This window comes from Dermochelys coriacea, chromosome 7, assembly GCF_009764565.3.
Source record: "Dermochelys coriacea isolate rDerCor1 chromosome 7, rDerCor1.pri.v4, whole genome shotgun sequence".
NCBI classification, from domain to species: domain Eukaryota; kingdom Metazoa; phylum Chordata; order Testudines; family Dermochelyidae; genus Dermochelys; species Dermochelys coriacea.
Genome location: NC_050074.1, coordinates 124,851,187 through 124,871,174, shown reverse-complemented (window position 1 = coordinate 124,871,174; position 19,988 = coordinate 124,851,187). Strand labels below are relative to the sequence as shown.

At 52.1% G+C, this 19,988-nt stretch overlaps 1 protein-coding gene across 3 annotated transcripts; it reads left to right on the top strand.

Moving 5' to 3' along the window:
- Positions 1-1,694: 1,694 nt before the first annotated feature.
- FGF8 (fibroblast growth factor 8) lies at positions 1,695-19,729 on the top strand. Of its 3 annotated transcripts, none has more exons than XM_043519215.1 (5): positions 1,695-1,808; positions 4,983-5,019; positions 7,260-7,440; positions 12,950-13,056; positions 18,044-19,729. In XM_043519215.1, the coding sequence occupies exons 3-5, from the start codon at positions 7,416-7,418 to the stop codon at positions 18,329-18,331; spliced, it is 420 nt and encodes a 139-aa protein (XP_043375150.1). In that variant the 5' UTR covers positions 1,695-1,808; positions 4,983-5,019; positions 7,260-7,415; the 3' UTR covers positions 18,332-19,729. The 3 variants fall into 3 exon arrangements, with proteins under 3 accessions (XP_043375150.1, XP_038266281.1, XP_038266280.1); XM_038410353.2 differs by lacking the exon at positions 1,695-1,808 and adding an exon at positions 3,710-4,814 and having other exon boundaries at positions 7,293-7,440; XM_038410352.2 differs by lacking the exon at positions 1,695-1,808 and adding an exon at positions 3,710-4,814.
- The last annotated feature ends 259 nt before the right edge of the window (positions 19,730-19,988 follow it).

Genomic DNA, 19,988 nt, shown 5'->3' with positions numbered 1-19,988 from the left:
CTTCTCCTCCTGCTGGCTGGAATCCTCTCCACTCCCTCCGGTTATCTCAGGGATCTCCATGTTGGGGCCCTACCTGACGCTCACATGGACTGCTGCTTAGTTGGGACCCAAGTGTCCTAGAAAAGGCTCCCCGGGTCTTACTCAAGATTTACCACGGAGCAGTGGTTCTCAACCCACAGCCCGTGGGCCACTTGCAGCCCAGTTGGCACACAGCTGCAGCCCACAGGGGTAAATAAGTTGAGAACCACGGCCACGGACCCTTTTCTACAGCCAAAGAGAATGAAAGCGAGTCGGGGAGGACATTGAGAATGAGAGAGATAGTTTTGTCCCCCTCCCACTGGAGAAACATTTCCACGTAACAGGTGACTCTGGGAAGCTGATATCAGGGTGCATACAGCAGCCCAGATTCAGAGGGGGGAAAGTCTGTTAGATTTACCGAAGAGAATCTATCCCATCCGTGCAGGGTGTAGGTTGGCCAAATCAAGTCACTTGCTGTGTGTTGAGCTAACACCCTTTCCCCTCTTCAAATGGGACTCCCGTCTCTGCCTGCACTGCACACTGTCATTTCAAAGAGTGTCTGTTCCCTTCCCCACCCTTCTGGCTCCCCAGGGTGGTGGGGTGGGTGTGTAGTGCTGAGGTCTCTTTACTAGGAAACATATATGCCCTGGTGAGTCGGCCCAGTGGTGCTGGTGGTTGTTAGGTGCTTGTGGCTGGAGGGCAGGCTGGTTTGGTCTAGGATCCTAATGGGTGTTGTCTGTAGGGACCCAATGCAGCTATAGTATAACCTTCCTTGGGTGCTACTGAGGGTCTAAGGATGCAGATTTCCTGCTGGCTTTTCCATCTGATCTGCAACGTTGCAGCTCACCTGGCCTCTCCAACACACGAACACACCCTCAAATTGCCTGCTTTCAGGACTTCCTTGCTTCTGCTTTTGTTTTATTCTGGGTTTTTCCCAATGATTCTATTTTGCTTCATCTCAGGCACAGCCAGGCGCATGGGCCCGCCTGCAGGATCAGGTAGGGAAAATCGTCTTCATCTGTGGTGTGTGTGTGTGTGTGTGTGTGTGTGTGTGTGTGTGTGTGTGTGTGTGTGTCTAAAAAAGCATGCTGGAAGCTTGAGGGAGGAGAGGTAAGGTTTAAACAGCCCCACCTCCTTTTGCAATAGACAAGGAAAGGTTCTTCTTTAAAAAGATCCCTGGCATCCTCCTTGGCTGGCTTTTAAACATGCACTGTTTCAGGTTGACTCAGCGAGTTTGAATGGTAGAAACTGTAATTAACCTCTGAAAGCAAACACTTTAGTTTGACGGCTCTTGGCTGCTTTAACATGAACTCCAGCATCCTCCGGCCAGCGGTGAGTGTTCTCAGTAGATTAGTTGTAACTAGTACAACATAAAGCAGTTAGAAGCAGTGTATCAGTGCATGCTGGACTATCCGATTAATCCACCCATCTCTCCAGTCTTTTCACTTGACGTTACTGTTCTGGTGCCTTGCTGCTTCCACAGGTCTGTCCTATCCCATCGCCAGCGCCGCTGTAGCTGAGCGCCTGCTAGTCGTGCATTAGGCACCGTAACTGACATCTGTCACGCGTGAGTCGTTCTCTCCCCAGGGGGTGAGCTGTGTGTGTGGTGGAGTGTTTTGGTTGGGGTGACTTGAGATTTTTTTTTTGAAATGCCCATCCTGCTCTGCATTAGGTCGGGTTTAACCCACCCCGGTTCTACTGGAAACTGAAAGGTAGGCAGGTCAGAGGTCATTGCAAGAAAAAGTGCCGAGCGCTTCCCTTTGCCAGCCCGCACCAGGCTGTATTTGAAGGTGAGTCATCACACACACACACACACACACACGTGTGCACGTGCACACACACACACACACACACGTGTGCACGTGCACACTCTCTCTCTCTCTCTCTCTGCATGCTCTGGCAGTTTGTGTCACTGCTGTGCTGGCCTTATCAGCAGGCAGCGGGGATAGAATTACCCCAGAGCACAAGGTGTGCCGCTCTCTGAATTCTCCCAGCACTGGGATCCCTCTCGACCCCCCTCTCTGTTTGTTGTGTTTGGGCTTGAGATAGCAGCAGAGGGTAAATAACATGTCGGGGAGGTGGCCAGGGGGTCTCCAGGGGCTTCATTTACTGCTGCTGGCTCCTCACATGCACCCCCCAATCCCCAGACTGGCACCGCTTGTCGTTTGGGGTTGTTGGGCATCGGCGCCGCATGTGTGTATTTGTGTGTGTTGGGGGAGTGCGGCAAAGAATGTTCCATTAGGCGTGAAGGCCACGGGGCCTGCAGCTTATTTATTTGTTGACAGTTTTCTGCCCCCAAAACGCTTGTTCTCCACTGTAATCCTTTTAATGTCTCACACTTAGAACGGCAGCCTCCCACCGTCTGCCCCAATCCACAAAGACACAGAGCAGCAGAGCTGGGGGTGCTATCTGCAGGCTGGACCCTTGGAACAATTGCTAGGGGAATGGACCAAGTACTGCAGCTGGCACAGGCACATTGCAGGGCTCGGGCTGTTGCTACAGAACAGTGTAACTACAAACCCTGCAGGCCGCAGGTTGATGGGGATGATACAGATCTCTAAAAGAAAAGGATACAGATCTCTGTGTCTGTGCATGCATTCATAGACACACTCAGTGTATGTATCTCTGGCCAAGCTGATAGGCCTTCATTGAGGAAACCAGCCCTCTTCAGGAAAGCACTTAAGCAGGTACTTAACTTTAAGCAGGTACTTTAAGTGCTTTGCTGGACAAGAGCCTTGGTTGGTAGCGCTGCCGAATGGGGAAGGCGCTTGCAGCCAGGTTAGGATTTGGGGGTAAGGGGCAGAGACAGTGTCTGGGTTACCTCTAAACTTTCAGGCCCTGATCCCCAAAAGGCTTTCTCGGGTCTTGAAGAGGAAAGTTTCTGCTTTGGGAATCTTAAAGCACAAAGAGAATCTGGCCCCCAACCCATGGAAGAGAGGGGGTGAGACTGATGGGCACAGGGGCATTTCTGGGCACCTCTGTAGTGCCTTGGGTGTCTGGCCCTTTCTCTGTGTGTTAGAAATGAATGTTTTCTTCCTTCTGCAACACTCTGCTCTTCCCAGCTGCATGGGGTGTTACATTGCTTTCCTTCTCTTTGGCCCTCCGCTTCTTAACCCCCTCCCAAATCCTCAGTCAGTCCAGACACATGGACCTGGTTCAGAGCCAAACTCAGCCTGGCTCTCACAGGGCAGCACCACTGCGGCCAGTGAGGGTCCACAGGTGGCAGGGTATGCAGCATATATTCAGCCTTTAACCTTCCTTGAGAACAGCAGCCCCCAGCCGGCTGCTCCTTTTGTTTCTAGCCTGGGGTTTATTTTTTCCAAGATCTTTTTTTTTAAAGGGATCTTGGCGTTTCTCCGTTGCGGTGTGTTGGTCTGTTCTGTACCCCCTGCTGCGGTGTGTAGGTCTGTACTGCACCCACTGATGACTTGTGTTGGCTTTGCCACAACCCCCCCCCCCACCCGTCCCTCTCCCAAGCACACCTCTGCTCCTTGACACACACGTGTGCCTGCTCACAACCCCTGCACACTCCCCACCCCCAGGCTTGCTGTGGCTCTAACCCACAAACCCATTTCCCCAGCACCCTCTTGTACCCTACAACCCCCCGCCCTCCCCCGCTCGCCCCCCCTTTTAACTGCCTCCTGCCCGGGCAGCCTGCAGGTTTCCGCTCCCAGCCCCTCCTCCCTGCCCCTCCGCGGCGGAGCGGGGTGCCCTGCGCTGCACTGGCCGGGAGGCGAGGGGCTGGTTCCGCAGGCCAGAGGGGAAGGGGGTCTGACATTGGAGAGCTGCAGCCGAGAGGAGGGACCAGCTTCACTCCCACACTTTGCGCCGGGAGAGGAGCGAGCCACACGCCACCGTCCGTCCCCACACGGGGCCATCACCCGGGGAGCCTCCGCCACCAGCCTGCCCCCCACCAGCAGGACCCCCCCAGCCCATGCGGAGAGCGGGACACGCCGCGCCCAGCCCAGCCCGAGCCGCCTTCCCCTGCGCGCCTGGGGCCCGTGGGCTCGGATCCAGCCGGTGGCTCTTCTCTGCCAGCCATGCCCCGGGGCCCCTGCGCCCCTCGCCAACCTGCGCCCCTCGCCCGGCCCTTTTAAAGCCGGGTCTCGCTTCGCCTCCCGCCAGTCGCCCCGGGGCCGGCTGCCCCCCACCCAAAGCCGCCCCAGTCGCGGGTGGCAGCAGAGCAGAGCCCCGCAGAAAGGCCGGGGGAGCCTCCCACCAGCCGGCGGAGAGGGGGGCCGCCTGGGCGCACGGACAGGGCGCGCCCCGGGACCAGCCCCGCCGTAGCGCCGGCCGCTTTCAAGGGTTTCTCAGGATCCAGCCATAAAAAGGGGGAGCCCCCTCGATTACCCTCCACCTGCACCCCAACGTCCCCCCCTCCTCGCTGGGGCACACCGCGGGCTCCCCACTCGCTGCTCAGATCCTGCGCTCCCGGAGCTGCCCCCGGGGGCACTGGAAGATTTCGCCCGTCCCGTTCCCCCCCCACAACCACCTTTCTAGTCCCCCCCCCCCGCGATCGGACCTGCAGGGGGATGGGCGGGCGAGCCAGCCGGGGCCCCCTGCACTGAGTAGCCTTCTCTGCTTGCGGCCAGCTGGTTTTGGGGGGACGCGCCCCTCGGCCCCACTGAATCTTTAATATATTTTTTTGCAACACCATCAAGGAAAGGACCGTGTTGGAAAAGCCCTTTAAGCCCCCTCTTCCCCCCCAGCACCAGCCGCCCACCTCTGACAAAGTTACAGCTCTGTCTACCCGCTCAGTCCAGGATGGAGCCCTCCTCCTCCGTATTGAGCTATTTGTAAGTAATCTCGGCTGAATTTGTCGGCTTTCCCTCCCCCAGCCCTGGTGCAAACCCCCCTGCCTTTATTTTCCACATTTATTTCAGCTCCATTTCAAAGCAATCACTTCACACCTCTTTTTTCCCCCCCTTCCCTTTTCTCTTCCCCCCCCCCCCCCCCCATTTTAGGTTATTGCACTTGTTTGTTCTCTCCTTACAAGCTCAGGTAAGTATCTTCTTTTATTCTTTCTTTGTTTGAAGCCAACCAGTGAAAACAATCTTGTGGTTTAATTGTTTCAGAGCCAAATCTGCTTTTTAACAAAAATATAATAATAATCCAAGGGGAGTTTTCGGAAGAAGGGGGAAACTGGTGGTAATTCTTGACCCATGAGGCATGAGGCAGAAAGGAGAGTTATTTTACACCAAGGTCCAGGGAAAATAATCCATTTGTAGGAGGTTCAAGGAGAGAAGGTTACTGCAGGCTGCAGATTTAAGAAATGAAATGAGAAGAAGAGCCAAAAGACAAAGCAGGAAGTATAGGTTGATTCCTTGAAATTAGAGAGCAATACTTGTATGTGGCTTGGTTATTTTAATTGCAAGTAGCATTATGGGTTTTCCACTATTGGGTCTTTTTTTATACACACGCCTTCACTTTTTAAAAAAAAAGAAAAAAAATCTGATTTGGCCCAGCCCATAATGTCAGTCTTTAGCGTCACTCTTTCTGATTGCTAAAGCTTTGAATCGTGTTGTGAATATATTCAACAGCCCATCCTCAGCACAGCTAGATTCTGTGCAAAACCCACCTCGGGGAATTGCGGTCCCTCAGATTTCAAACCCAGGGTGGGAACAATCGAGAGATTACAGGTGGGAGGTTTTGTTTAAAAAGGACATTGATCTACAATTTTGGAAGCTTGGAAAAATAACGATTCCGGCATGAAGGGGGTGGAAAGCAAAGGGAATGGAGCCAACCCTGCGAGAAGGAGTTGTGTTAAAACATAGTTGCAATATTTTGGAGTATCAGATGGAGACCAAATAGCCGTATGGCAGGCAATCCTCTTCTCCACATGGTACCCTCATCAGAGTTGGCAAGAGAACCTAGAGATATTATCCAAAAAACATCCATAGGAAACAGACACACAAAGAGAGAGAGAGAGAGAGATTAAATTGTCAGGGAGAGATATCTATATAACCTCAGCTTTGGAGAAGCAGTGGCTGTTCTGATAGCAGGGAAGAATCCTTCTTGTTTGACATGGAGGTGGGGCGGGGGGCTCGGGTGATGCTGAACACAGCGATCTCCTCAACATTTGCTCAAAATATGTCTTTAGAAATGTCAGGGCAAGCAAAACCTTTCAGACTTAAAAGAGGGATTTGAGCCCAGGGCCAGGGAATTCTGAGCAGACTTGACTGGCAGAGGAAAAGCAGATATGGTGCTCCCCAAATTGTTGACCGGGAACAAAAGCCCACCAGTGGCACAGTTGGTTCTGTAGAGAACTGGGTCAGTAACTGATCCGGTGCTAACGGGTTTCTGTTTAATCGGAATGTTTGGGCGGGGTGGCTGCTGGTGGGAAACCCCTTGCTGGGCTCGGTGGAAATGGAGCCATTCATAAATATTAGAGGGAAAAACAATTGCAAACTGCTGTGGCTGCTACACAGGGCTGAGTCCAGTTGGGGGATAATTTGTGGCTGTGTTTGCTTTCTGTGCCATCGGCTATTTTGGTCGCAGGCATGGTTCCCTTGGAGCAGTTCAGGGCTCTGCCTTGATCGGTGGGTTTTCATTGAACGAGGACTCAAAAATTAGAAGGGGGTCTGTTTGAAAGAACAGAAAAATAAAGAGCAAAGGGCCAGAGAGAAAAGCAGTTGTTAAAAACGAATGGGAATGATATTGCCTATATATACATGTGCATGGCTAGGTGACACCTTAGGACTGTGGTTACATAATGCGAGAACCAGTCTCTTCCCACGGCAGATGTATGGATGCTGTATCATGTAATGGTACAGATCCTGCTGTCACTTTGGAGATAAATCTAGAGCAACTCCCTTAGAGTCAGTGGCTTGACAGCTGACAGTGTAAATGAGAGAGGAGTTTACTCCTCAGTATGCACCAGCCTGGAGTCTGATCTGGTTTGTACCCATATAAATCCGAAGCAACTCCTCTGAAGTCAATGGAATGACACTGGTTCTAAAACTGACATAATTAAAGTCAGAATCCACCCTGCCAAACTATAATCACCTGCGCACCTCTGGAGTCAGTGATTTCCTTCTTGCCACTGATTGATGTTTGTGCAGCACTTCACATTGGAAAGCATTGTATGAGTGTTACAACCCATAGCGATCCTGGCTTTGCACCATATAAACTAGCTGCCTCGTAACCCCCCGCTGGAGGCCAGCGACCGTCACACAGCCCATTAGCCCCTCGGAGGAGCAGAGATTATAATGGTGTGTTGTATATTTTTTAATTTCCTAAAGGTAACTGTTCAGTCCCCACCTAATTTTACACAGCATGTGAGGGAGCAGAGCCTGGTGACGGATCAGCTCAGCCGACGGCTCGTCCGCACCTACCAGCTGTACAGCCGGACCAGTGGGAAGCATGTGCAAGTCCTGGAAAACAAGAAAATCAATGCCATGGCCGAGGACGGGGACGCTCATGGTAAGGGCACATGACGGGGTGCACCTGGGGGCGGGGGAACAGACGGTGATAGGGGAGAGTTACCAGTGCAGCATAGTAACGGATGGTTCCCGTCCAGTTCATGAGCCAGGAATAATTGAAATTGTTTGGGTTGTGGGGTCCTGCAAAGGGAGAACATGGGGATCAATGTTTATAATAAGACTTAACTCTGATGTGAGCCAATTGTCAGGGTGTGTTCCAAGTGACACCGTATCTAAGGAGGGAATAGGAGCTTTGGGGGGTTTTTTACACCTGACCTCGGGTGCGTTGATAGCTGCTGCAGCCAGTGGCAGGCTGGGCTCCAGGACAGAGATGGCTGCAAATATTCCCTTCAAAGAAACAGAACTGAGTTACTGATTTGTGGGAAGGGGGGCCAAATTAGAACTAACCCCTGAATGGGAGTGGTATTTCCCTTAAATATATTCTGTGCCCCAGATTTCCACACCCATCCAGGCTAGCCTGGAGCTAAGGTGCAGGGAGGGAGAAGGGAGGAGGTGAAGAGGACTGCAGTGTAGCTCCAGAGACAAAAGCGAGGAGGCTCTGGAATTGGAGATCAGTCTAGAGACGGATTCTCTCTGCTACTTGCAAGGGTGTTCCATTCCTAGAGCCTCTCAGATGGGGCCTTTGACAGGGCACCCATGGAAAGACACCAGTCCCTGCATTTTTCACTCTCAAAGGGGAAAGAGTGTGACAGAGCAGCCCCAAGACATGTGAAAGTCTAAATACTTTGATCACGTGTGTTAATTACACAATCAAATGGTCAAACACATACAGGAGGTCAGGGGTCTTAGCAGAGCTGGGGACCCTTTAAATTGTTGCAGGCCTTTGGCAGTCTCTGTGCCCATGTGGTATGCAGCTATGAGGGTACAGGCTGGCTCCCGCTCCTGGTGAATTCAGTGGGATTTCAGTGGGAATTCAGTGAATTCAGGAGACGATCATGTCTGTTGTATGTGTATGTATTTATATGTACTACACATTGAATCATTACTGTTTGTCTTTGGTATTAGCTGCAATTTCCCTTTCTTGCTCAAAGAGATTAGCGGAAAATATATATATTTTGGTTTGGCTGAAAATTTTATGATGAACTTTAATAGTTAGAGCCAAGTGTGGATTCCACATCTTGCTCTATATTAACCTTTCAAATGAAATATCCCTAGCATAAAGCAGCTCCAGGTTGAAAGGGTATTAGATTATTTCCCAGGAAATGAAAAAAATCTCTTCTTGTTTTTAAAAAATATATATATATATAAAAGAAGAGCAGCTATTGCAAATTTAAATAATGACAAAGCTAAAAAAAGCCATCAAGAGGGAGGGCTAGTGGCAGCATGAAAAACTCTATTAAAAAGTAATAAAAAAGGTTAAGCATTTGAAGAGCTAAGAAAAAAAATGAAGAATGATCTAAAACAGAAAAAGTAAAAGCAGTTTTTCAGATGTAAAGTTTTAAAAGAGTTGCAAGTCTGTAAATGTTAAAATAGAGGTTCAGGATTGTTCTATATGAATCTCTAGAGAGACCCCCATGTCTGGAAGAGCTATTAAAACTCTTCTGACTTTCACCTTTTTTAACATTTCCTGAATACTTTCTCCTCTTCGCAGTCCAGTTAGAGGATCAAGTGTGTCTCGCTGCATTTTTTCAGCATTTACGTAGCCACTTTCCCTTCAAAGTTTTAGCATGAAACATAATTTTACTGGGATAAATCTGTCACTTAAGTGAAAGAATAGAGTTGAATATGTTAAGCTTTTTTTTTAAAAAAAAATCAACCCCAACAACTGTTATTTAAAAATCCCCTTTAAGAAAAATTTAAAAATGAAAGCATTTGGATTATATTTTTCGGATGGGAATAAAAGGGTTGATTTATTTCCACAACTGACCGCTTTCCCTGCTGTGACGTTTTTACTGCCGACTTAATGTCATGCACTGTTCACAGTTATTTGTCTTAATTGTCAATATTTGACCGACTTTTTAATTATGGGCAAAGTGGGATGGATCATAAAGCCCTCCTCATCCTTCCTGAGCTTCGTCTTTGGCAAAAAACAACTCCGAGCGGTTTTAATCCGGATTACAATGTCCGCAGGACAAGTGACTCGGAAATGGTGCTGGATCCCCCAGAAACGATCCCAAAGTGCTCTGATTTCTATATGATTTATTCCAAGCTGCATCTTTTGGGGCTGGGGAATTTGGTTCTGGAAGGGCGTAGGTTGCCCGAATCCAGCGTACAGCCCTGGGATCTGCGTGTCCCTGGGACGGGCTGGGATTCGTCTTTTCTTTTGCACCCCCATTGTTTCTATCAAGCTGCTCTCTGGAGCTGAGTGCTTACAGGGCCTTCGGCGTGAGCAGCTGCCCGGCATCAGAGCGGCTCCCCGGCCAGGCTGGTGCGGGGAAGCAAAAGCAACCAACAGGGCTATAAATCAGGGGAGGAGGCGGAGAGGAAAGAGATGTGCATCTTTAAAGCTGTGAGTTTGTGCCGCTTTTCCTCAGGCTTTCCTCCACTCCCCCCCCCCCCCGATCTGTCGATCGATCAGCAAAGGGAAAGAAAATCAATGCTCTTTAAACCTTTTACTGCCTCTCCGATCAATTCCGCTCCCCTGGCCCCCTCCAGAGGCAGATCACTAAGGGGTCCCCGTCGCAGGGACTCTGTTCCAGGGAGCCTCGGCTCAAGTTGTGTTTTTGGAGATGTTTGGATGGCGCTGGTGCATTCTGGGAGGTGGCGGTCCAAGGAGAGGAGGTGGAGGGAGTGTGACGGGGGGTAAGGGGCGGAGGATAGGCATCATAGCTCATCAATTCAAAGTTCAGCTTGCCCATGGGGGAGAGACCCAATCCAAGCGGGTTTGGTACCAGTGGGCTTTGAAGGCCAGATCCACAGCAGGGCATCGGGCTCAGTCTGGACCGTTTCGGGGTGGGAGGCTGTGCTGGCATTGTGAGGCTGGGGGTCTTGGACAAGCGTTCCCGCTTGTTCAGTGGACCTTGCTTCGCTGAAGCCTTCCCATCTGTCTAGCTGACCTGCAGGAACGGAAGAGTTGGCCCCCTGGCTGAGGCTTCCCTGTGTGTTGAAGTCCCTCTTTTAGCGGGGTCTGGCTCCTGGTGATGATTTGCAAAGGGCTTTCTTAACTGCGGCTGCAGGGTGAGCTGGCATGCCAGGCTGGCAGCTCAGACTCTGACTTGTCCTGTCGTGACTGAATAGTGTAGGATTCTGAGGGCAGGGCCTGTCTGGTGGGCAGTGTGCGGGTGCTAGCTAGCCTGGAGAGGTTAAAGGGCAGGACCTGCCCGAAGACCCATCACTTCCCTTTGCTTCAGTGACCTCGGGGGGCAGTGGTGGCCTTCTGGTAGTGCCCAGGGACTCCAATGCCCTGTGCAAGTTACTGTACAGATTAATCACAAGGAAGGCACTCCCTGTCCCAGACTGGTCCAAGTCTGGCTGCCATTCCAGGGGGGTGTTAATAATAGCGTGGGCTCTTTGCGCAATTCTTCCCTTGGGTTTTCAAAGGTAGTTTTGTATCCTCTCTAAAAAGCCCCAGCCCCTCGCATCAATCCAGCGCCTGCAACCCCAAGGATCTCAGAGCACTACGAGAACCATTCCAAACCATAGAGCTGATCTCTTCGCTCGCCCCCTGAAGTGCAGCTGCCTCTGGGGCAGAACGCAGGAGCTGTTGGACTGCAAGCAACACAAGGCCAAAACAAAAGAGAGAGCAGTTCTTGCCATGAGAGGTGTCTGCAAAAGAGCTGAGTCCTGTGGAGGGGAAGAGAGGCTCTTCCAGTGATTGGAGCCCAGGTGTTCCTGGATTCAACTCCCGGCCACACCAATGACTTGGGCACGTCATTACGTCCCTCTGTGCATTGTAAGATGGGGTGATTGTCGCAGATTCAGCTAATTAATGTAGCTCAATGAAGCAATATTTGCAAGGTGCTTTGAGAGCCTTGCTTTGAAGGTGTGGCGGGAGATCCATTGCGCTGAGCTGACAATGACAGATCATGGCGACTGGTCCGCGTGTCCTGGGCTAATACAAGCCTGCCTGTTCGCTTGTCACAGGTGTGCGTAGGTCGCGTGACACCTAGCTCTCGCTCAGTGATCCCAGAGGCCCTTGTGGGTGCTCAAACCTCAAGGACATGAAGTGCAACCGTCAGCGCTAGTTACCAGCTCCCCAGATTGCTACAGTATCATGAAGGCCCGATCCTGCCAGCCTCAACCATGGGCTGTGACAGGGGCGGCTGCTCAGCCGATTCAGGAGAGTAGACCTGGTCCTGTTTCATGTCAATTGCATCCTATAGTTATAGGCTTAACTCTTCCCATTCACCCCGGGGCAGCGTCATTGACCTTGAGAGACTTACTCCCCGTTTGCAGGAGGGTGAGATCTGATCAGGCCAGTGGATATTTAAGAGCAGGTCCCTGCTGGGTTTTCCTGTAGCTCCCGCTGCAAGAAGCTTTCTCAGCTGGCAGCATCAACGAGACTGAAGTACTGGGGGGAGTTCCCTGCTCTGGGCGGCTGGGCTCCAGCCCTCGCGCTCCCAGGGAGGAGGCAGGGATGAGATGATGACAGGTCTATTTATAGGCGCGCCATCGATCGGCGATTTGCATCGCTCCTTCGGCCGCCAATCGATGGCTCCATTAAAACACGGAGCCCGAATCAATATGCCCCCTCAACTCGCGCAAAGGTGAAACACATTAGCAGGGTGGCCGTGCCCATTGGTGTCTCCCCTGCCAGCCACAAAGTCACCGCAGAGAGAGGCTCCCTCCGCCCAGTCGGGCCTCGGGCGCTGAGTGACGGAGCAAGGGCCTGAACCGCAAGGGGAGGAGATGCAAGGAGGGTTAAGCAGCTCCCCCTTCCTTCCCCTTGGCTTGGATTCAGTTCCCAGATCTGCCTCCCTGCCTGTCCTTTGGGTGCCGAGTTAGCATCCAGGGTGACTTTGCTCTCTCTCCAGCTATCTAGATTGCAGCCCCCAACTAAAGTCTAGAACCCTGGGGTCCTGACACGGTCCCTGTGCTCTTAGTATCACAGCATCACGATCTTATTGATCTTCCCAGTGAGGCAGGGAAGTGCCATCATCTCCTTCTCACAGAGGGGAAACTGAGGCATGGAATCACTAAGGGATTGTACCCTGGTCACCCAGGGAATCTGTGGTTTCCTTAGTCCCAGGCAGTGCCCTTCCTGTGAGATTGACAGGGAGGCACCTCTCTCTGTCCAATAGCCTGGCCCAGGAAGAGGTGCATTCTGGGGCTTGTGCAGCATCCTCCGAAGCATCTAGAGTTGGCCAGAGGTGGGACGCCTGGCTAGCTGGGCCGTCACTCTGTGCTGGTGCTGGTTCCGGTGTGGCTGGATTGCCGATCTAGCCCGGGTGTAACAGGAAGCCGACGGTGGTCCTGGTGTGCTCAGAGCCAGGCGCGGGTACCAGTGGTGTGGGGGCCGTGGATCAGTGCGTTCCCCCCACGTGAGGAGCGGAGTGGAGGGTGCCTGCTGGAGCCCGTCACTATGACCTGGCCTTTCTCCTTCCCGCCAGCCAAGCTCATCGTGGAGACGGACACCTTTGGGAGCCGCGTGCGTATCAAAGGGGCTGAGACCGGGTTCTACATCTGCATGAACAAGAAGGGGAAGCTGATTGGCAAGGTAAGAGGGGGCAGGCCTGGGAACTCAGCGCCCCACAGGGAAGAGGGGGACGCACAGAGGGAGGTGTCCATCCAGAGGCCCCTGAGAGGCAGGGGAAGGGGAGAACCTGGCTGTGGGGATCAAGGAGGCGATGGGGCTGGCAAGCTGGGCGTCATGGGGCGAATTCCATGATTCTCCTCACAAATAGCTGGGCTGCTCTGATGATCTGGGACCTGCACCCGCAGTGTTCATCTGCTCTGTGGGGCTGGCCCTTCCTGTGCATGGCCCCTGAACTCCCAACGCTTCCTTCCTCATGGGGGAGCTGCTCCTCGGGGCAGCGGGAGGGTAAACTCCACTTTCGGGCCAGGATCGGTGGGAAGGTTTTGTGTTACTCTCCTTCCCTGGCACTTGTCTGGGGCGGACCAAGGGGGATCAGGCAACACACAGACCTGCAGCGGTAGCTGCTTCCTGCACTCTCGCCCCCAGGCTCCTCTGAACAGCTGCTGGCAGGAGCGAGTGCTGCCAGCTCAACCAGCCACCCCCCGTTCTGCCACTGCCCCCACTTGCATGTACCTAGATTGGCATTTCTTTGGCTCTCATCCCTGTGGGCCCATTATCTCCTCTTCCCTCTCTCCATAGCTTCACACATGTTTATTTCATTGCTCTTCGGGCAGGCACTGGTTTAAGAGCCTAGTTTACACACAAGAAAGCCAGTGGCTGGTGCAAATCGGTGGCGTGCCGTTGCAATCCATAGACCAGCAGGGGATCTGGCTCGTGAGGAATTCCTATGCCGGCCGCTGATTGCAGTGCTCTGGGGCGCGCAGGCTCTGTCCCTGGGGCACCAGAGTTTGTTCTGCACATGCAGGAATCCCAGTGCTGGGGAAACCTGGCCTGGCGTGAAGAAGTTCTTGTAGGAGGAGGTTCCGCTGGGCCTAGAGCTATGGGGGCAGTTCCTCCTCTCAACTCGCCAGTGCAGCCATGGGGTAACCAGGAGGGGATGGTGTCCTGTTATATATTCCCATCGCTGACGTCAGCTAGCCAGGGAGCGTGGCAGTTCTGCAGATATTTGCGCGTGCCTGGCTTAGCTCGGCAGGTGTGCACCATGTGTCTCGCTCGCAGGCTCACTCTGCCAGGGACTTGGCTGGCCACAGGCTCATTAGCTGCCTGCATGAATGGAGTGCACACGTGTGATTGCATGCGCCAAACTGCACCTCCTGGCCCACATTCCCAGCCCGGTCCATCCTTCCCCAGATCCTGGTCTGGAGCAGGAAGGGTTAGTGCAACTGCTTAAATCTGATTTCTCTCTCCACCTTGCAGTGATGCCGCCCTGTCCCCTTTCCCCTCCTCCCTGACTCTGAGCTGGCCTGGCTCTGCTGCTGGACATTAACTGCCTGCCCTGCCCACCTGCTTCTCTTCCCCGCAGACATTTCTTTCCGGATATTGCAGGTGTGATTTGGCTGTGAGGCATGATGAGCTCCCTGCGCTGTCTGGATCCTGCCACCTGCTTGGGTGCCTGCTCTCACTGCTCACATGCAGCCGCTGTCAGCGGCTCAGATCGGGGTGCGGGGCCCCAGAAAGGAGCCAAATGTTGTTTAACCAGGCTAGTGCACCGGGTGCTCAACCAGTGCCCAGCCCCCCAGGGAGCCCAGGGGACTGGCATCAGATGGAACCCACTCAGCTGGTGCAGTCTGGGGAGACTACAGGTCTCAGCATGGATGATCTGAGAGGCTTGGCTGCAATGCATGCTGGGCCCTGTGGTCTCCGCATACCGTGTGCACCTATATTAAAGATCTGGGGGCCCATGGGCACTGGTACAGTCCTTGCTATCCATATGCTAGTGAGAATCCAAGGCGGCAGCTGAAGGTTTGGAGAGGGAGGCTCCACCTCGGGTCTGAGGACTCTCCCCGTTTCTGGCACATGGCGTCATGTGTATATATGATGCTGCCTGCCCCTTGCTACAAGGGTTGGACTGGCCAACAGCTTGCTCAGGCTGCTCCTGCTCACTGGAGATCCCAGGGCATTTGTCTCAGGACCCAAACTTTTAACGCTGGGGTCCAGCTTGGGAAATGACACTCTGCCTTCCGAGAGCTCCAGTGTCGTCCGGGCCCCGCACTCTGTGCTTCCTGTCCTAACTTGTTATGTAGTGTTGCTGTGCATGGCTAACCAGGCTCCATGGTTCGCCCCAGAGCCAGTTTCCCTTCTTCAGTTGAAGCGATCCCCGCATGTCTTCTGCACTGTCCATGAGCATCTTAGTGGCTGCTCCAGAAATGCCAAGAGCTGCTGTTGTCAGGCCAGATGCTGGCTCCTTACTCCAGCGGGAAGGATTCAGCCTATTACAATAAAACCTGTGGGTGAACCCCTCCCCTGCTTTGGGGGCAAAACTCCCCCGGACTTCACTTGGGCCAGGATTTCACCCTCTTTCTAATGTCTCTTTTGCTGCTTTCCCGCCTCAGATTTGCAGCCCTTTTAATCTGGGCTTCGGAATTAGAGCAGCTCCAGCGTGGGAGATCTGGACTGGTCGCTGGTTTATGACAGGGCTGCCCCAGATCACATTCAGCTCCATGTTTCAGGAGCCTGTTTCATCCCAGCCAGGAGGGCTAGAGACTCCAGCTCATTTCTAGTCCTGGCGGGTTGATATATACACATCTATCAGTTCCGGTCTCTTTCTCTCCCTCTGCCTGCCCAGCTGGCCTGCGGTTACTAAGCCTCTGTCTACACTACACAGCCGCGTCGCTAAAAGTCGGGCAGTGTAGCCATTTTTTGTCGGCAAATCCTTCCACCCCAAGGAGCACCGTTTGCGTTGTACAACACGCTGTTCACACTGGCACTTGCCACGGGAAAACTTTTGTCTTTCAGGGTGTGTGTGTGTGGGGGGGTTAACACCTCTGAACCACAAATGTTTTGTTGCTCAATTGCCAGTGTAGACCTAGCCTAAGGCTCCCACCAGGAGGGATATGGAAGATACTACAGTCCCTTGTGATGGAGTATGGTGCACCAGCACATACAGAGCCCTCTCCAGGATCAGGGCCCCACTGGCCTAGGAGCTGTACGGACAAGTGAGGACAACTCCTACCTCATGGGGCTATTTGTGTGGGTATCACTGTGCATGTGTGTACATGTTTGTACTATCAGGGCAGTTGAGTCTAGGTCTGGATTGGTAGCCAAACTCACCTCCAGGTTCGAGGGGTTCGTGGCCGGAGCCGGAGCCCAACCCCTAGGGCCCCACTGGAAATCTGGGATCGGGATGCCGTGTTTGGAGCTGTTTGGATGCAGCCCCGTCTCCCGTGACGATGCTCCTTCCATGCTCCAGGCGATGACACACGCTGGGGGCTGGAGGGTGCCTAGCAGGACGTGTGTATGTGGGTGTGTTACACGGGCATGAGCTTTCACAGGCGCTGAGCACCCAGCCTACCAGCTGCAGTCAGGGGAAGCTGCAGATGCTCAGCGCCTGGGAGCTGCTGAGAGTTGCATTTCAGAGCGAAAGAGACTATTCCCTGCGCATTGGAAATGTGCTGCCATGCCCTGGCCTGTGGCCTCAGGCACGAGGCGTTACAGCAGAGCCAGAGGACCCACCCTAGCCTGGGACCAGGGCTGTCCCATCTGCAGTGCAGCGTCCGGTCCTGTCCATCACACTCCTCCTGAGTGTGTTTTAAATAGCGGAAGTGAGACCTTCCTCCTAACCAGGACTGCGGCCACCCGGGGACTGGGAAGTGCGCCGTGCGGGCCTCCTCAGTATGCACCGTACTTCTCGGTTGCAAATTAAGTGGTCATGTGATGCTATTTGAGCCACTCAAAGGAGAGGATAGAGGACTAAAGCACCAGTTAGAGGAGAGGTAGCCAGTAGGCGGACCGCCAGCCAAATCCGGACCGCCAGCCAAATCCGGACCACCAGTTTTTGGATGGACCCCAAAATCTTTTACTTCCTATTGTTATTATTATTTTTTTATTATTTTCTCTGGAGTCTGGATCTTGACTATAACTTGACCAAAAATTTGGATCTTGACAAAAACCAGTTGACTACCCCTGAGTTAGAGCATTAAAATACAGATCTGAGCAATGGGGGGTGTCTCCAAGGGGCCCAGGAAGAGAGCACAGCCCAGGCGCGGATGCTTGGCCAACACTGAACGGACCCTCAAGTGCTTGGAAATCTCACGTGAGCAAGTTTCCCGCTGAGATTTCTGGCAGGAATAGCCCGAGTGCAGATTCTCTCCCACTGTTTCCTCAGGGCAAGAGCAACAAGGAGATGGGATTCGTGCGTTCTAGTTCCACCTCTGCCACTGGTGGTGTTGGGCAAGTCAGCTAATCTCTTCATGCCTCAGTTTCTCACTTGGTGAAACAGTTATAAAAATGCTTTTTTGCAACACAAATTACAATTACATCAATTTAGATTTGTGAAGCACGTAGAGAACCTGAAATAAAGACGTCAGGCCAGCGTTACTTGCTATTGTTTGTTCTGCTTCCCAGAGCAGAGAGATGTAGGAACCAATGAGGGAGGGAAAATGATGAAGGTGGCAGAACTAGGAACCTGGCTCCCAGTGTCCTGGGATGTGTCCGGCCTAGCTGGAAGCAGGAAATACCACCAACTCCTGCAAAGAGGTTCTGGTTGACTTCTGAGTGGACGGCCACATCCTTTGGTTCTGTGGCAGCACAAACCGCAGCATTGCCAAATCGTGTGACTCGATTGTGAGTTTCGTGATACTGGCTGTTTTGCTTAAAGCCCACCTCCTGAGGATGGGGGATCACAGGAGAATCTCAGCTTTCATTTTTAAAAAGGGAAGTTTTTAGTGTCTCTCTCCCTGGTGGTTGTAGAGACGAGACAAGCTTGGGAACGTGACCCCTCCAGGCTCAGAAGGAGACTCCCCCATTTATTATTTTCAAAGCTCTCTTTTTTGAAGCCACTCTCATGATTTTGGGGGCCTGGGTCCTGCTTTGTGAGCAGCTGGGGCTGGCCACAGTGAAGTCTAACCATTGCTGACTATATCTTTGTCCCCGTTCTTCCCCTCCACAGAGCAATGGCAAAGGCAAAGACTGCGTCTTCACGGAGATCGTCCTGGAGAACAACTACACGGCGCTGCAGAATGCCAAGTACGAGGGCTGGTACATGGCCTTCACCCGCAAGGGCCGGCCCCGCAAGGGCTCCAAGACGCGGCAGCACCAGCGCGAGGTGCACTTCATGAAGAGGCTCCCCAAGGGCCACCAAACCACTGAGCCCCACAGACGCTTTGAGTTCCTCAATTACCCCTTCAACCGGAGAAGTAAAAGGACTCGAAACTCCAGCCCTCGGCTGGGCCCCTGACTTGCCCCGCCCCCTGCCTCCCGAGCCCCGCCCCCTTTTCCTCTGCGTAGAGATGTGCTGGACTGTGACTAGAGACTTTTTTTTATATGGTTATTAAAAAAGAAAAAAAAGGAGGAAAAAAATAACCCGATCTAGTTGTTTATAATTTTTGTTTTGTTTTGTTTTTTACAAGAAAAGAAAAGAAAGAGGCTCTATTTTTGTATTCCAACTTTAAAAAAATAATGAAATGTTCAAAGACTCGTGAATGGGGAAAGCCCCTTCACTTAGACTCATTCTAGCCGGTTTGAGGTTGTGTTTTATTTCTGTAGCTCTAGGGGAAAGGGGGCAAAAAAATCATTTTAAAACGAACAAGCCACAACAAAACCCCACCCCAGTCTGGGACCAAAGTACGACTTAACATAAAGAACTGGATTCTTATTTGAAAAGAAAAAAAGATGGGAAATAAAAGAGGTGGGGGAGGGATTTGAAGACTAGGAACCAGGACTCCTGGGTTCTTTCCCCAGCTCTACTCAGATGCCTGTTGGGTTTCTGGTGGTAATTGGGTTGCCTATGGCTTTCCACTATCGATACAGCTATTTCTTTAGCTGGACAAGGGGTGGTTTGATACTGTTCTGATCCCACAACACTGCTTTTTTCCCAGCTCCCTATCTTTCCGCAGGAGACTGGAGTGGATGGGGGGATAGAGATGCCCCCAGGCAAAATCCTGAATGGAGATGGCACCTCTGTTAACAAAAGGAACCTGGGAATTTTCTAAAGCTGCGATGGCAGGGCAGGGGGCAGTGAATGAACTAGAGAGGTTTGTCCCCACGAACTATTGTGACTCTTCATTGAAAACTGACTTTTTTTTTTTTTTGGCTAAAACAAAAATTCCAAAAACCAAAAAATTTTCAGCAGTTTTTGGCTGAATTTTAAAAATTTCTTTTTCCATTCTCAGGCCAAATTTCCCAGCCCCCCAACACACAGACGGGATTGCTCAGAGGAGAGCGGCCATTTTTAACGGCAAACTTCAGTTTGTCAAATGCCCAGTTTCCCTTTGGGGGGGAAATATTGATGGGAAATTTTCCAGCTATCCCAGCTCTGAACCAAGCCCTGGGAGGAGGACTCTGCAAAGGGTTAAAAATAATCATAATAAGCTTGTGAATGGGGAGAAAGAACAGAGACACTGTATCAAAGCCAGAACCCGGTCTTTGTGATTGCTTGTTTTTGTTTCCTTGAGGATTTTTTTTTGTCGTGTACAAATTTAATATGAAATGATTGAAATATTTATTTAATATGTGCATTAAAATTTGTATTAGTACAAACGAGCTTGTCTGCTTTCCGGGCTCAAGGGCAGGGTAGGGGGAGGATGTCTTTTAGAGAGGGACAGAGCGAGGCCTGAAAATGAGGGACCTGGTTGGAACTGGTGGGACCAGGAGGGTTTAGTGATTTGCCGCTGAGTTCAGCCTTTTAGGGCCGGAGTCCCAAGGGCTCAGTATACGCGATTGGGAGCAGATTTTCTGAAGAGTTCAGCTCCCACTTAAAGTCGTAGATTTCAAGGCCAGAAGGAACCAGCCGATCATAATCTGACCTCCTGTGTAGCACAGGTGTAGAATTTCATCCTGGGCTCAAGCGTCTTCCAGAGAGGCAGCCAGTCTTGATTAGAAGGTTCAAGAGAGGG